Source organism: Pleurodeles waltl, chromosome 5 (assembly GCF_031143425.1).
Source record: "Pleurodeles waltl isolate 20211129_DDA chromosome 5, aPleWal1.hap1.20221129, whole genome shotgun sequence".
Classification (NCBI taxonomy): Eukaryota; Metazoa; Chordata; class Amphibia; order Caudata; family Salamandridae; genus Pleurodeles; species Pleurodeles waltl.
This window is the reverse complement of record NC_090444.1, coordinates 1,013,749,431-1,013,767,688: the sequence shown is the minus strand read 5'-3', so window position 1 is coordinate 1,013,767,688 and position 18,258 is coordinate 1,013,749,431. Positions and strand designations below refer to the sequence as shown.

The following is an 18,258-nucleotide window of genomic DNA, read 5'->3' as shown; positions in this document are numbered from 1 at the left end:
CATATTGAAACATTGTGGAAGGGCACATGCTTATCCCTTCTTCACATGGCTCATCGGTGAAGAGCCTGGCCTAGTGCCGGTGCCCTTGCCTCTTAGAGCAGTTGCCTGACTGTTTCAGTCCTTATCATCACCCCCTCCCGTGTGAGAGCAATTTACTTTCGAAGTTCCTTCTGAATCACATTTTGTATTGTGAATTCAAACACCACTCTCCAACCCCTCCATGCTGTTACATCGAGAATCAAGTAGGTTGAGCTAAGCCCTCTTTGGTGCTGTCCCGGTACCGCTGGTCAGAGAACAGCCACCCGGCGGTATTTTTTTTTTTTTTTTTAAAAACAGGATGCATCTGGCTTTTGTTGGAAATGCGCTGTCCCGCTCCTTGAACTTTGCCACCCAGGCCCAGACTTCCAGTCACAGCTCTTGTGCCCAAGAGGAAGCACCTTCTACCCCTTGTGGATGGGTCTGTACGTCCTGTGATAAAACAAAGTGACAAATGAACGTTGCATTTAAACGATTGTACGAGGGAGAACGCTTACTAGCACTACATTGTGAAAAACTCAAAGGCAAGTGCATAAACTGTGGTCGCATTATGTGTGTGTGGTGGTTCGGTGTTGTGTGAAGGATATCTACTCAAAAGGGACAGTGGGTATAACTCAGTAACAGGTACAATTTACGGAAGAACGATAGTGTGGAATATTTGTCTCTGCTTCTACCGGACTTGCGATCCGTTCGATTCATCATATGCTTCTTTTGTGGTGGTCAGTCCATCAGATACTTCTTTCTAGTGGGGTACCATTAGATGCTTCTATATACTCCAGTCGTTGTATGAGGTGTTTCTTGTGGTGGAAAATCCATTAGATGGTTATTCGTAGTCACCCTTCCCTGAGGTGCTTCCTTATAGCAGTCATTCCTTGCGATGCTTCAGATGCTTCATTCGTATAGTAATTCCATCAAATGCTTTCTTTTGGTGGTCTTTCAACCAGAGCCGCCTTTTTGTTTGTCATTTCTTCAGATGCCTTTTGTTAGTCATTTCATGAGCTGCTGGTTTTAGGCTGACTTTCTATCTGTGGTTCTTTGACAGTCAATGTATCAGATTCTACTTTAAGTTGTTCACATTTTTCTCTGTGGTGGCAATTTCAGGAGGTATTTCTTTTGGTGGTCATTTCATCAGAATTTTGTTTGTGACTGTTATTTCTTGAGATGATTCTTTATGACAGTCATTCCTGGAGATGCATCCTTGTGGCAGTCGTTTCACAAGATGTTTATTTGGCACAATTATTCCTTCAGATGCCTCTTTTTGGTGTTCTTTCAGTCAAATCCTTTTTTGATTATCATCCCTTCATATACTTCTAATTGTTTTCTATGAGATGTTTATTTAATCTGCCATTAATTCAGATGACTTCTTTAAGTCATTTCATAAGACGCCCCTTTTGGGCTGTCATTTCACTAGTTGCTTCCTTGCCTCTTCCTAGACCTGAGAGACTGAGGACAAGGCATCGGTTTCTATTGCAGATCCTGCAGCTCTTTCAGCTGGTACTTTTATCTAGAAACATGAAAAAGAATGTGAGTATGGGATTTTCTGAATGAAGTTTCCTAAAATTATTGTATTCCGTCTAAGAAAAGGAAAACCGAAAGTGATTTGGGTCGTCCTATTTTAAGTGTCAGTCACTTTCTTGTTTGGCTTAGTATGAGCTTACCACCGTGTGGCAGCTGCTGGGTATGTCCTGGTTCTAATATTTTGAAGGCACATGTTGCGTGGCACCCTTCCTGATAGTTTGAACTTACCGGGTTCCAAGGGCTTCCTGTGCATCTTTAATTTTAAGTTGGTTCAGAGAGCTCCCTCGGTTTCTTCGGGGAAAACTCTTTCAGCTATTTTAAAACATAAAATAAAAACAATAGCAGCAACACAATAAGTGTGCTTGTTCCTGGAGATGTGTGCCATTTCATAGTGCTGTAGGTAACCCATGTTTACTTTACTCCAACTTGTGGTGTTCGTTCTTAGTAGGATGAAAGGCAGAGTTGGCCCTGTCAGGAATCTTACTTCTTACCTTCCTGTTACACGGATTTCTGCAGATGGCGCATTGATCCATTGAACAATTCTATGCCTATAAATCCCAAATCCTTCAAATTCTACTAGTCACATCTTATGTGCATTTTTTAAAATGTGGATTCCTCTTTCAGAGATGATCTATGTTTTCATGTAATATTTAAGTACCATTTGTCATTTCAGTTATCGTGTGGAGGTTTAATTGTTGCGTCTAGTTTCACAAATATACAGACTCTCAGAATGAATGCACCAAAAAACACTTTGGAAACATTTATTTCAGTGCCAGTACTGGGGGAGGGGGCGGACTTGTGGCATGTAGCATCAAATGAGCAATGCAGCTCATCCACAGTGTGAAAATGAATGTGGTACTGTGCTGAAGTGTCTCAGCAGCACTAAAGAGCAGTGTAGACTACTTTATTAAAATTGTTTTTTTCTCAGTATTAAACTTGTTCTCTCTGTGTGGCTGTTTCATAATAATTTTTGGAGCAAATATTTACATTGTCCTCAATTACCTTTGCTGTTAGTGTATAGGTATTGTACTGCGTTAACTTCCTAGATATGTAGTAGACGCTTGATTTGCATATTTCCTCTGCTTGTCTTGCCTTATGAAGTATGCCACCCTTGCGGAGTTCGTCACTGACCTAACGTTTTCTTTTCTTTTAGGAAAAACCTGATCTGAGCCCCTCGTCACTCCAGCTGCGATCGCAGCTTGAGGTAAGTGTCAACTCCTCCTTTCTCATCTTATCCATGCTCATGCCAAGGTTTCAAACCTCCTTAGGGAGCTCTAGTGCCCAGCTCTCTTTTGTTTCCTATCTGTTGAAAACCTCCTCTGCCCTCTTCTCCAGTGTTCTACAAATTTACATCAAAGCATACGTGTAAATGAATGAATGCATTTCTCTACGTCATGCTTTTTAATTTAAGTAGTAAATGGCAACACCTCTTCTCTTCCAGGAATCCCTTGGTTTCAGCAGTGCAGTATCCACTCCGGAGACCGAGAGGAAGTAAGTTTTGATGTTCACTTTAAACACAAGATCGTTGGTCTATGGTGTTTAACCCCTTCGCTGCCAGGCCTTTTCCCCTCCTTTGCCGAGCCTTTTTTTGGCTATTTGGGGCAGTTCGTGCTTAGGCCCTCATAACTTTTTGTCTACATAAGCTATCCACGCCAAATGTGTGTCAGTTTTTTTCCAACATCCTAGGGATTCTAGAGGTACCCAGAGTTTGTGGGTTTCCCTGGAGGAAACTGAGAAATTAGCCAAAATACTGCAAAAAAATTGGGAAAAAGGGCTGCAGAAGAAGGCTTATGTTTTTTCCCCTGAAAAAGGCATCAACAGAGAGTTTGTGGTGCTAAAATCACCACCTTCCCAGGTACAGGCAGACTTGAATCAGAAAACCAAATCATTCAACACAAGTTTGCCATCTAACAGGGACATACCCCGTTTTAACCATTTTTTTCTGCTTTCAGCCTCCTTCCAGTTTGTGACAGAAATGGATCTGAAACCAATGCCAGATCCCAGAAAACTAAACATTTCTGAGAAATAGACAAAATTGTGAATTCAGCAAGGGGTCATTTGTGTAGATCCTACAAGGTTTTCTTACAGAAAATAGCTGAAATAAAAATATATTGAAATTGAGGTGAAAAAAACTGCCATTTTTCTCCACGTTTTACTCTGTAACTTTTTCCTGCGATGTCAGATTTTTGAAAGCAATATACCGTTACGTCTGCTGGACTCTTCTAGTTGCATGAATAAATAGGGCTTGTAGGTTCATCAAGAACCCTAGGTACCCAGCGCCAATCAATGAGCTGCACCTTGCAATGGGTTTTCGTTGTATACCGGGTATACAACAATTCATTTGGTGAAATATAAAGAGTGAAAAATAGGTATCAAGAAAACCTTTGTATTTCCAAAATGGGCACACGATAAGGTGTTGAGAAGCAGTGGTTATTTGCACATCTCTGAATTCCGGGGTCCCCATACTAGCATGTGAATTACATGGCATTTCTCAATCTGATGTCTTTTTTACACACTGTGATTTGGAAGGTAAAAAATATAGAGAAAGACAATGGGCAATAACACTTGTTCTGCTATTCTGTGTTTCTCCAAGTCTCCCAATAAAAATGGTACCTTACTTGCGTGGGTAGGCCGTATGTCTGCGACAGGAAACGCAACATGGACACATCACATTTTTACATTGAAAACTGATGTGTTTTTTGGAAAGTGCCTAGCTGTGGATTTTGATCTCTAGCTCAGCTGGCACCTAAGAAAACCTGTCAAACCTATGCATTTTTGAAATCTAGACACCTAGGGGAATCCACGATGGGGTGACTTGTGGGACTCTCACCAGGTTCTGTTACCCAGAATCCTTTTCAAACATAACATTTTTGCCCAAAAACACTTTTTACACACATTTCAGTGACAGAAAGTTATGGAATCTGAGAGGAGCCAAAAATTTCCTTCCACCCAGCGTTCCCCCAAATCTCCCGATAAAAGTGGTACCTCACTTGTGGGGTAGGTCTAGTGCCCGCGAAAAGAAATGCCTCAAACGCTATCTGAACACATCAAAATTATCAAATACAAAACTACTTGTTTTGCTGGGGGGCACCTGCATTTTTAGTCCTGGGGTCAGCAGCCATACAGGAAAACCTACCAAACCCAGACATTTCTGAAAATTAGACAACCAAGGGAATCCAGAGAGGCGTGACTTGGGTGGATCCCCCAGTGTTTTCTTACCCAGAATCCTCAGCAAACCTCAAATTTAGCTTTAAAAAATCACATTTTCACACATTTCTGTGTGGGATCACCGCACTGGGACAGATTTCCTACCACCCAACGTTCCCCTCAGTCTCCTGGTAAAAATGATACCTCACTTGTGTAGGTGGGCCAAGTGCCTGTGACAGGAAAGAGCCAAAAACATGTTGAAATTGAGGGGGAACCAAAGCGGGTCCAAAAGGGCAGTTTATAAAAAAACATTTTTAGGCTGACAAGTGGGGCAGAATTTTTATCGGTTTAGATGAGACAATGCTGAGTGGTAGGAATTTTGTGGATTCCTGCAGATTCCGGAAGGTTCCACCACAAAAATGTGGGAAAAATGTGAGATTTCCAGCAAAGTTGGAGGTTTGTAGGGCATAAAAAGAAAAAAAAATCCCTTGTGTCTAGATGTCCCTTGCCTAAGGGATCGCTCTCCATGTCTGGGGGGGGGGGGAAATGATCCCTGGTGCCTAGGGGTTTCTGCCCCCCCGGGGACTGATCGGCCTAATAACAATAGGCCGATCTGCCGCCAGAAAAGACCTTGAAAATAATTGCCCTCCTGGGGAACGACCCTTGCCCAAGGGGTCACTCCCCTTATTCCAATTTCCCACAAATTATCCCTGGTGTCTAGTGGGCATTTCAACAGCTGGATCGCTTCACAATCCGGCTGCAGAAATGCTCTCAGGGACTTCAAAGGGAAGGCAATTCCTTTCCTTCCGTTTGAAGCCTCTTATGCCCCCATCACATGATCGGAAGAGAAATGCAAGCTGAGCTTCCAGCGTGATGGGAGGCGGCCTCTGATGAGGTCAGCGCGCAATCACGTGCTGACATCATCAGACGTCACTGGGGGGGGGGTCAGGGTGGGTTGGGGGTAGAAGGGGAAGCTATTCCCCTTCCAGCCCTGCCGTGGGGGGGCGTTGAGGGGAAGCCCACGGAGGGTGCACTAGAGCTCCCTCCGCGCTCCAGTGCCAGGACGTTAAGGTTACGTCCTCGGCACAGGAGCACTGTGCCGCGGGACGTAACCTTTACGTCTGCAGCTCAGAAACGATTAAGCTTGGATTGGCCATGGGATGCTCTAGAAGTGCTGATTGGGTAGTGAAAAAGCCCATGGCTACACATGTAAAATGTAACAGTACTAAAAATAGGTTTTTTGAGTGTCAGAAGTACTGATGGCAAATCACTGCTCATATAGAAAAAAGGGACAACCTTGTATTCCTCAAAACCTGAGTAGGTGCAAAGTGTTAGTAGTCAGTGGTTCCTATGGAATTGTTTAAAGCAAGTAGAAACAATTGTGAGATATTGGTATTTTAAAAAAAAAAAATGTAAGGAAGGACAGTGCACATTAACTCTCATCCCAGCATAGTTCACCCCACTGCATCCTGGTAAATGCTGTACGCTTACTACAAAGTTGCTGTACTTTTCCACCAAACTTGGTGCAGGTAGTGCTGCTATTTGTAGATGTGTGCTTCTGGGTTTAGCCCTTCATCAGTAGAGAGCAGAAGTAGTAGAGAGCGAAGTAAAGTCATCCTTGGTTTCTGAAATGCTGCCCAAGTCTTTACATGTCACAGTGTCATTCCACAGGCACACAGGTGCATCCCAGGTGAGCTGGTCAGCTCCTTGTCTCAAGGGAGTCTTTTAAACACAAGGGTGGAGGGAGCACACTGCCTCGCATCCCAGCACAGTTCTCCCCATCGTATCCTGGTAAGTGCAGTATGCTTACTTCAAAGTTGCTGTATAAAAAAAAAACTGTTTTATAGGAGTATGAAAAATTGATTAACATTGTGCAAATATTTATTATGTAAAATACAATATAACAAAGTACTAATTCAATATTAACATAATTATTTTATCAAGAGTCAGTATGTGGTTGTGGGTCCTATAAGTTGACTCTTATGTTGACACAGTGCTCAAAAAGAATGTGGTGATGTTATAGTAGCAAGTGATCCATGTGTTGAAACAACATAGGTTAGCCCTGTACTACTTATGCAGAAAAGGGGCAGAGTTGAGTGATCTTGTACAATGTAGATTTAAAGACCATTAAAACACAGGCAAGATGTTAAGATAAGTTGATATTTTTACTTGTTCTGGGAGCAGATACCTTGGTCATCATTGGGACAATTATCATGTGACACTTGGGTTAGCACCCTAAAAATACATTAGGGTGTCTTATTTTGACACAGTCCAGAGAACCACCTGAAGCAATTGTGAACCCCTCGCTTAATGGAGTAAAATTATCGAGTCAAAGAGAAAGTGGGGTGTGTCCTTCTTAAAGCCACACATAATCAAAAGAACAGTAGGCTTTTTATACACTGTGACACCAACAACTCCCGATTTCCGAATGTTCTCATAAATCTCTAGAATAAACATAACCCATAATGGGTACGTAATTCTCTAGGGAGAACGCATCCTGATTCCTCCCTAGCATTCTCACTTTACTTTCTTTCTGAAGTTAAATAAACACCATATTCAAAGAACTATCAACAAATATTCCTTTATTCATTAACCTTAGAAGGCAAGTAGTGGTTGTCTTAGGTAGATGAATCAGTGGTAAACCGAATGCACTGTAACAGTGCATCCCTGCAGTGTATGCCAAAACAATAGTCCAGACATAATGAGGATCATTTGAGATTCATAAAGAAGGTATGGAGATCTTGTGAGAGTGAACATTGTTGCAGGTTTTGAGAATATTCCTGCATCTAAAGGTATAGCACGGAACTGCTGCTCAACATCTACTGTGGTCTCATACAAGAAAGGTTCCAGGAAGGAGTAATCTGGAAAACACCACAGATGTTCATGTATGATTCTGCACCAGAAAAGTGTGCCTCGGCTGGCTCTCAATCGATGAGTCTTTTTTTTTCTGGGCAAATGCCTGTATGGAAGTGTCAGATTATGGGTGGTTGTGGGCCTGCTTTAGCAGGATTATACCAATCCATAATTTTCACAATCAGGGTTGGAGTCTGTGGCCACCCCTTTTGGAAAGGAATGAGATCTGCCAGATGTAAGTCATTTTAAATATCCTACACATGGGCACCGTTATAGTAACTTAATTCGGCACTTTTGACATTTCTAAATGCTCTAAATGACCGGTGTTAATATTACTCAGTTTAAAGATATGCAATTACCTCACCTCGGAAGGCTGAGTCTGCCTTACCGGGATGCAAACTTTTGACCTTTAGATCATATCAGTGGCTGATTATCACCTCCCTGAGCTGTCGTTCCTGGCATGTACTATGGCCTGTTCACTGACAAACAATACTACTACATGCTCCCAGTGAACAGATCATATCCTGGTTATGAGAGGTACTTGGCAGGATATTAGTTTATGTCCTGTGTTACTTCCTGTGGTTGATACGTCTTTAGCTCCCATCGAAAGCAGTAGAAGGGAATCCCCTGGCTGATGCATATTCTTAAACTAGGTATGTGTAGTTGTTTTTAATAAATATGTTTTATTACCATTTAATGTACTTGTGTAATTGCTCTCTGGTTGCAGAGTTTCCCTGCTTTCTGAAATTTGTGATGCAAAACGTTCAGCGGATGTGTTTCCCCTCTAAGCTGTCTTCCCCACTGTACAGCCAGCAGTCATATCTTGTATATTTGTGAAGCAGCTTGAATGATACAGTCAAAAGGGTATATTTTTGTTTCATTCAGTTCAAGCGACTCATCTTTATCTTTTATACTTGCAAGTTTATTTTTTTTGTAACATTTTGATTTAAAAGATATTTATTAAAACAAAAACCTGAGAAGCATATTACTACAGAAATATCTTAAACTAGATATAAAATATACTTTAAAAAAAGTATTTAAGATCTCACACATTGGCTATGGTGAGTCCCAGCAACAGTAGTTAGTTTTGTCTAAGCAAGTGTTAAAGCTCTCAACAAAACACTTTTCAAATGGAAAAGATTGTGAGTGTTGAGAGAACAAACCCCCATTCACTTTAACTAGAAGCTCTTTGGGTGATCAGGGTACCTTCCCTTATATGAAATGTTAATGTTTCCGTAGGAGAAGGGCTATTTCGGCCGCCGTAACGCAATCTCCACAGGCTATAGTGGGATCATAATACAGCGGACGGGATATCCGTCATGTTTGTGACAGAGAAACCCCATCTGCCAAGATTTAATTATACCCTAAATTTGAATCCTTTATTGTTTACTGCAGGTTTGACTCCTCTCATTAAAACAAATTAAAGCAAATGTGTATGTATCTTAAATTTAAAACTAACGTGCTCATACTGTGATGGTCTGCTTTGCGCATTTATCCTTACATCATATGACTTTAAAGCTCTATTTTTAAAGTAGAGGACTACCTCGGTCTGCTGCATTGTCATGTCACTTTTAGCAGAAATGCCCCACTTGGTTGTTTGCAATAGGGCAAGCCCTTTATCTTTTTTCAGTAAAAGATTTTGTCTAAGTACTTTTATGTTTAGTTTCAGATGTGTATCTAGTAATATGTTGGGCTGTAATGTTTACAGGACTTTTTGTCTCAGGACACACATTTAAAACTAAAGCTTATTAGTAAAGATATTTTTCAGAATATTATCAACAATCCCTACTATTGTTAACCATCTCATCATTGGCCCGAAACCCTCAGACAATATTTCACCTGCTTTGATAGATCTGCACTGGCTCCCAACCAACCTAAGGTTGAAATCAGAACTTTGTGCCTTGGTCTTAGGGCTTTCTTTGGAACTGCATCCAACTTACTGATACCTTACCAGTCAACCAAATGCTTGAGGAAAGGTGCCCAAATCGACTCTTCATCCACCCAGAGAGTTACAGAGGCCTGGGACAGAATGATATGCATGTACTACTGCTTTCCTAAGAAATATGTCCCTCTCTTCCACTCCACTTTGGATCAGAATTTCTGAAATTTAGGAAGGCCTGGAAATGCATCTTTCCGGACAGGCTGTGAATTAGAGCAAAGTTGACAGTTCCTATTACAGGGAACTGTCTTCTAAATTTGATTCCTCCCTGGATGTATTGCTCCCACCTTGTTTCCTTCAACTGTCCTCTCCCTCATTGCAAAGCTTTTTGCTGTGGCCTACCAAAAACAGTAAATATATATATATATATATATATATATATATATATATATATTTATATTTTTAAAGCAATAAAAATGAGGTTCTTCTAGGAAATTCACATTATCACCTATACGCCCTCACTCTATTAGGGCCTGATTTCGAATTTGGTGGACGGGTTACTACTTCTCAAATGTAATCCGTCCGCCAAACTCTAAATCAGGCTGCAAATGACAGTGAAGCTGTGGAGTAAATCTGCAAAATATAGGGCTAGTGCCTAGAAGTATTTTTCTCAGTTTATCACTGTGTTTGAAGAGCGGTGTGTGAGGTCACAGGTTTATTTCCCTGTTATTCATAAGGTAAGTATATAACATCGAGTGGGCTCATAAGGATTTCTTGCAAGTGTATTTAATGAGCCTATAGATTGGTGTTCCTGCCTCGTTGAGAATCATTACATAAATGCTTTTTTTCGCTTAATTCTTCAAAACGTGGAGCCAGATTTATAAAGCTCATGCTGCAAAATTGGAAGTCTGCTCCTCTAGGCTCACTCCTATGTTCAGTCCAAATTTCTGACATTGTCAAAATTCATTCTAGTGGTAAAATGTATGCTTTGAGGATTTTAACCATGTGCATGTAAATGATGCATGTGTACATTTGTGCACACAAAGTTTATTTTTATCTCTGGAGAATCGCCTTTCCTCTTTTACATTAGTATTAGTATTCTATCACACCTGCATGCACCACTTTGTTTGCGCATAGCAACCACTAAAGTATCCCCTTGAGGTGTGACTGATGCAAAGCCACAAGAACCAAGAAGCATACATCTGCCTTTGGCTGCCCAGCTATTGTGTTTGCAAAAGCTTTCTTCTTTCGAAAGAGTTTTGGTGAAGGATAACAAAAAAAAAAATCAGAGATGGCATCCACTACTCCCACATGCATGTGAAAGTAAAAGGCAGCCACCTTTATTTGTTTTTTGTTATAGTGTGTCAAAAACCATTGTAAGATAGCGATGCGTACGTATGCACCCATGTGCACTCACCTTGAAATCTTTTAAGTAAAAGCCATTCAGAGGTAGTCATCTGTGTATGTGCATATGTGCTCTTACGGGCAGCCATGTGTAAATGTCTTTAAAGCCCATTCAAAAATGTCTGGCACTTCCAGTGCCTGTGTGGGATGCGGCACAGTGTAAGAGGCAGCGAGGGCCCCGAAGCAGTGTCTAGGGACCTTCTGGGCTCTTGCAGAAAAACATAAACGTTCATATTAATAGATAAGAAACTTGGTTTTGGAAAATTGGACACGTTGCCCACCAATCCATGGCACTGAAGGGGACTACCTCTGACTCTCGTCTGCACATGTGCACAGGAAAAATGCTGTCAGTCAGAGAGGGGAGAGGGAGGAGAACCTGAATGACACTACACAGACCAATTGATAAAGAGGGCAGACTGAAATCCCCTATGCGTGTACATATATGTATGTGTATGTATTCGGTATGTATGTATATATGTGCATTTTTAAAACCGTTTTTTAGACAAAGGGTCTTGGCTAACAGCAGATGTAAACATTGCACTTTAGATGGTGTATCATGACAGTAAAGAGATAATGTTTACCTCCGTTGATCAGGCTGATGTAAACGATGATACAGTAAGGATAAAAAAATTGTCAATAACATTTGCTCATGTGAGATGCAACACGTTACATCTACACTGCCATTAAGCTTTAAATCCGTAGGGTGGCACTCTCTTTGCGGAGCAGTTGTGATGTGCATGGCGGGGGACTCTCGGGACACGGAGTATATTTTGCATGACGGTTCCTAGATTTTGCAGTGCACAACTGCTTAAATGCCATCGTTCCATTGAAGAAAAAAAGTATGCAACATAGAGGTCATCCTTAGAGCTGTTTCCGAAATATATGTGAATAAAAATTAAGTCTGTCTCAATGGGGGAAAAAGCATTTTTGTTCCCAGTGACTAATTATGTAACCTGTAACCAATAGAAACTACCCTACATTTTAACAGATGTTTGCCTATTTATTAGAAAGTGCGGCTTTTAATTGAGGGTGTATCTTGTTCATAATACTAACAGCTAATTGCTCATATAAGTTGGAGAGCACTTATGTAAAACTACAATCTGTCCTAAAGGTTAACGTAGCAAATGGATCAGAGATGCCGTCGGGCAAAAGCAAGCTCTGAAGATATGTTGTTGCAGTTATTCAGTGTCTGACCAAGGAAACTTTAGCAACACCCTAACCAGAAGATGGTGTGCTTGAAGGAGCTCCTGTTATCATTAGATTGCTGAAGCCTCAAAAACTCAATGAATAGTTCGAATTTCAAACACGTCGGTAAATTCGATCAGCAGCAATGAAGGGTGGTTTTAGAAGTACGGAATTTTCATTTCATTGTTTAAGTCATTTAAAAAATAATATATATATATATACGTAAGTGGTAGGTGCTTTACGAGACTTAATGTAATATTGTATTCCGTAAAAAGAGCTACATTAATTCTGGGCCCGTAGTCAGCCCAAAGGCTCCCTTATGAAAAGTGTGATACCATCCAAGGAAAGGCCTCTTTGTGCCTATCCAGACAGCCGTCTTGGCACCGTACACAAGAAATCTTCTGTGTCCCACACCTGTCATTATCCACTCCATGTTTACTTGAAATATTTCAAAGTACACTCTGGAGGAAGAATGTGGCTCGCTGATATCTTTGATATCAAGATCAACATCCCTGCCAAGTATCAGGGAAAAGGGTAACCATACAGAATTTGGCCAATCAGACATCTACATTTCCAGCCAGTACATTTGGCCGAGGACAAGTATGAGAAGAATGCTAACATTTATTTCAAACACAGTTATCGGACCTCTGCTTGATAACTACTGTTCAAAGCAGCATGTTTCCTTTAATCAGGTTTTCGATGGCACTGATTAATACACCTTGTGGAGGGTTTTACCCTCTCACTCATGCGTACACCTTTGTTTTTAATGCAAGGCAGTCAGGCACACACAGGACACCATAAGCTTGTATTAAGATCCCGTGCTTGATGTTCTGCGCACTTTCTTTATTATCTGAGAAGAGGACATGGTTAAGGATTGTGCAGTCTGCAGGAAGTCAATAGTTGAAGATAATTGAAGATGTAGTTGACCAAGTTCTGGACTTCTTACTTGTTTATTTGGGAAACTATTTCAGAGAAATTAGCCAGAAGGGTCAACTGATTGAGGACATTTGGTGGTTCAGGAGTAGCTGCAGAACCATCTGCTGTCTTGCCTTCAATAGCCCTTGCCCTGATTTCTCCATCACAAACCTATGACTCAAAGAGTGACGGCTCCATCAGGAAGAAAAGAGGTTGTGTATGAACCTTCCAGTGTGGACACCATCTTTCTACCATTGAAGGCCTTCCTCCTAGACCATGTGCTATTCAACAAAGCCTTAGGTTCTTCATCAACCCAACAGATTCCTTCTTAATCAAGAAGCTAGGTGGAACTTATATCTGCTTCTGGTCCCAGCTGGAAAATAGGATTTCAGAATTAGATGGAAGTCACAACATCTCTCAATCTTTGTGTATGTGGGGAAAAACGAAGAATATGTGGCATAAAGGCTGTGCTAACTACACCAAGCCATGTATAAGTAGAAGCTGAATCGTATTTCATATTTCCTGCAACACATCATTGCCTCACATCCTGCTTTGGAGGTGGTAAATAGGGTTTAAAATATACCTTTAATATTAACTTATCAAGGAAGTTGTTACTTACACTTTGCTCCAATTGCAGTAATCCACATCTTAAACGCCACTTTGAGGATGTTTTTCACACATACGTTCATATTTCAGATTTTCTTCCTAATTCTGAAAGAATTTTAAGTTTGATCCTAGCATTGTTGTGCTGGAGCTTTAGAAACACCCACTTGAGACAGTTGTTTATTTTGAGATAAATCTATCAACTTCACTTCGCTGATTGTCTTCTCATTTGTTGTTACATCAGGCAAGAGCAGTTCCAAGTTTGCTCCACTTCTGAAACCCTAGTCAAATTCCACACAGATGCTCTGGTACAACATACCTTTTTAAAATATGCATTTTCATTTCGACTTTAATCAAGACGTTGTACTTCACACACCTTTTTCATGTCCTCCATACTGAAGAGATGGAGAGATTCTCCTCAGTTGGGCATGAGGTGAGCCCTGCACTTCAAGGTGGACCTGACACTTGAGATGTCCTGGCTTCTGCAGATTCCAAGTTATCCAATTTCGATTGGCTACGCTCTTGCTTTTCACACTGTTCTGAAATGCAGGTGTTTCTCATCTGGAACAAAGGCTTCAGCTATGATTTTCTAAACCCATAAATCAGTTAGGGGCACTGTATTGTTAAGTGCTCCTCTCATTCTGTCAGCATTACATCTGAATGTCTTTACTTGGTTATATTCTATATGAAACACAAAAAAGTTGTAGCATGGCATCTGAGATGTGTGCCTCAGGCCTGACTATTCATTCGTCTTTGACCACTCATAGTGATGCCCTCCTCTTTCAGAAAGCTCCCAAGTCTCTTCAGTTAATACCTCATTACCAAGGGTTGGTTTGCACTGTGGGCAGTAGTGCTCTCGCCACGCTGTGCATACGGTTTAAGGCCAACTTTCTGGTGCCCCCCCCCCAAAAAATGGGAAACTTACCCACTCACTAGATCTACCATCTGAAACATAATTCGGATAGTGCAGCTTTCCCGCAAACTCTATAGAAGTTGTGGGCCACACATTTGAATCACGTGGGGCCCTCTCTTACCACATCTCCAAAAGGTCGATGAAATGAGTATTACTGAGTAACACTTGTGTCTGTTATTACACCCCTTTGAGAACCGGTGATTAACACTAAATATACACCCTGTTTCAGTGTTTTTTTTACTTCTTGTTCAGGTTCCCTTTGGCAGCATTACTGTGATAACGCCACCATAGCGGCGGGTCACATGTGAAGGCCGACTGGACTCTGTTTTATTAATTGTGTTTTCTTTTTGCCAGTACAGTTCCCTCCATGTAAAACTGCGTTGATAAACATGAATGTATGTCAGAGGTGGACACCCTCCCACCGTTTACATCTCATACTGCACACCTCATGCATGACCCCGGCTGGCAATGTGGGCACATGCACTTCCGTCCATCTTGAATAGTATTTCCGTGCCTGGCTGGTTGACATCAGACGCGCAACAACAGATACATTATGGAACTAACGTTATGGGTCAAACACGTCCATCTTGTCTGTTTGCATTTGAGATGGTACTGAAAGGAATTCAGATGGCAAGGGGCATGTTATGTTTTGTGTGTTGGCTCCACATTCCCACCTGCTTGTGTGTGTAACATGTGCTCTTAGCAGCAGCTGCCTGCTGCCAGCGCTAGAGCAGCTGCCCGACAAGGAAAGCTTGGGAGAGAGAGGCATGACACATTTCTTGGCAGCACATTTACATATGCTCATCTTAGGCTTGCTTCTTCTGTTACAGTTCATGAATCATAGCAGAATTGCTCATGGCCTACGCCCAAGAAAGCACAGCCTGGGATTAAGTTCAAAACTATCATTTCAATTAAGATAAAACCGTACCTAAGCATTAATTACCTTGCATACGCCGAGTAGGCCCAGGTGACATTTTAAATATGCTTGCAAATTTTGCATAGTTTATGTTGTGCGTAAATTGCAGACTTTTCCATTGTACAATTACATATCAGTATGGGCGAGCGAACGCTCCGTCCATAAAGTAATCTCTCTTTGGGCTTCAAACCATAAAGTAATCTCTCTTTGGGCTTCAAACCACGCCCAGGTCACGTCAGTCTCTTTCATTGGTTCCTGGGCTTACGCTTTAAAATCTGCTTGCTTTCATTTGTGAAAGGCATGCATAGGTCATGCCTTTTCTGGTGTTTAGCCCGCCTACACAGCACCGATAAACTACTAGCAACATACGAGGCTCCATGTTTTGAGCTTGGTTTCTGGACTACTTTATCTGTTAATTTTCCCCGCAGCGCCACCGCACTCCGTTTTTTCGTTTTCAATTTCAGCGCGATCACGCTGCATTTTACATAGTGCGATCGCGCTGTGTTTTTTTCTTTTAATTTGTGTGGCAAGAAAAGTTAGGTTAGGAGTTTACAACGCAAACAGCTCCAATTCGAGCGAATGCGAGCCCCGTTGCATTGAAAATGCTTGATTTTTGCTTGCAGGCGACTGGTTCAAGCAGAATAGGTTTTACTGAGAGACATGTTCTGCTCCAACCCGTCTCCTGCCAGAGACTGGTTTGCACAAGATTTGCCCTAAGGGGAAATTACTTGGAAAATATTAGCAAAGCACATTTCCACTTTAAACATACCTTTCACAAACGTTTATGGGAAGAAATGTTTTTCACACACCCATTATTTCCTAGGTGAGGCAGAATCATGTTATGCAGAGGATAACAGGACCGTACCACGTATTCCTTCTGAATCCTCATATTTTTAAGATTGAAATCCATTGTCCATTCGCATTCTGTTATCCTGCTGGGTCGAGAAGTGCCTCTGTCTTCACTCGCGTTATCAGTTATGCCTCTGCAGCCAGCCTCAGGAGTACATGTCAGATGGGAGCCCCAAAGATGCTTTTCTATGTTAATAGTTGCATGGTTATTGCTTCAGTACAGCAAGCCCCAGTCCTCTCCTCTGTGCACAATGCTGGTTGGTATTTGCCTTTGCAGGGTTTGAGAGGCCGGGGATCGAGCAGACAGGCCACATTCTAATGGATCACTTTTACTCATGGATTAACTTGCATGCCCCAAGGCACTCAGCCTAGCCACCGGATAACCGCTTAATGCCCTCTTCAGAGATTTTTATTTGTGCCTTCTTCGATTGTGAACCAGGTATTTGTGTAAACATTGACGATGCAGGGTACAGGAGGATTACACTGTCTTTGCACCCGTAGTGTGCAGGCCAGTCAATCCGATCCAGGCGGGAGACTCCAGATTTTTGTAGCAAAAATGGCTTTGTTTTGGATGCCACTCTTCTGAAATTGCCTCTCATTCAATGGAAGTCGCTGGGGGAAAGACAGTCTCCCGATTATTATTTTTTTTAATCTCCTACTTTCCTCTTGTAAAATGTTGGCATGTATGCCATAGTCTAGCGACCATTGAAGGAAGCAATTTGCAGGCAGTGATTGCAAAGATCCCGAGAAGCCAGCCTCATTGTGCAATGTTCTGGATTCAGTCCTTCTTGCATGGAGCCAAACTCTGCTGTCTGCCAACATCCTCCCCAGAGAAGCGGTTCAAGTAACTCCCACACAATGGAGCGAGAGAGAATTAAAACACTGCCATAGACCCATAATGAGCAGGGCCAGCATGTCACGTACAGCTGGCTTGGTGTGTGTACTTGGCAATGTGCTGCGGGACAGGGAGGACAGCTTAGGAAAAAAACAAACTTGTTGCAGATGGTTTGTTGTTGATATTCATCACTCATTCCCTTTCTCTTCACTGTAGTATTTTTTTATTTCTTGACCTGAGCAACATTTCTGAGACAGTGACACAAAGATGTATTTTGATGAGCCAGTCCGGCAGCATCTCGTACTTATAAGCCACAGAATGGCTGAACCACGCCACTTCTGCGTGTCTTACCCCTTCTGCTCACCCTCGCTTGTTCTGAGCGAGCAGGTCCAACGTGGCTGCCTCCACCGTGGCGGCAATGAAACAGCTCAGTGTTTACCACCACTGAGAAAGTTGTGAGCTGCTCGAAGAGCCATTACCATGGCAACCCCGCGAAGCGATAGTTGAATGGACTGCCTTTGCCTCCAATTTCTTTTATGCAAGGTCAGAACCCTAGCAGCCTTATTTTCCCTTAAGGTTCATGCAAATGTGAAACGAATACCAAAGGCCCATTTTCCTGGCTACCCCCACCCCCCGTTAAATAAATGGCCTAACATTCACTCTGAAACATTTATAGCAGCCACAGTTTTCACACCAATTATGTGACCAAGTCCTCAATATTGCATACAGGTCACCTAGTGGCTCACCATGGCCTCTCTCAAAGGCCTTAAAACGGCAGATGGAAATAAAAAACTCGAAAGCTGCTCTAGTGGAAAGAAAACATCACTTCCCAGCAAGTTGTGATTGTTAGTTATTTTGGGCCTTTTCTGAAAAATTAAGCCTGTGCCTTCGCTGAACAATACTTGCCTCAATATGTGTTAATTTAATATCCGAATATTTTTAGTCACTTACTTTATATCATTATGGACCAAGTTGAAAATGCTGTTTGGCATTTTCTGCATTTAGAGTGGAGAACGTTATGTATACACAGTAATGATAGCTCCCCTAAGATAAACATTCTCCATGGAGCCATTGCCTTGAATGCACGTGTTAATGTTATTATTATGTTATTTTTGTGTTATGTCATTTCAGTTGAGCCAGGGTCTGAGCTAGGCGAATAACCGGGTCTTCAGTTTCTCAGGGAATCCAAGAACTGTGGAGCCGGT

The 18,258-nt window shown here is 41.8% G+C and overlaps 1 protein-coding gene across 5 annotated transcripts in view; it reads left to right on the top strand.

The window, feature by feature from the left end:
- Positions 1–18,258, top strand: part of SASH1 (SAM and SH3 domain containing 1) — a 536,180-nt gene that overhangs the window by 335,699 nt on the left and 182,223 nt on the right. For all 5 annotated transcript variants that reach the window (XM_069235189.1, XM_069235188.1, XM_069235187.1 and 2 more), the window contains exons 3-4: positions 2,708–2,758; positions 2,996–3,045. In XM_069235189.1, coding sequence (XP_069091290.1) covers positions 2,708–2,758; positions 2,996–3,045 — 101 coding nt within the window. The remainder of the gene's footprint in view (positions 1–2,707; positions 2,759–2,995; positions 3,046–18,258) is intronic.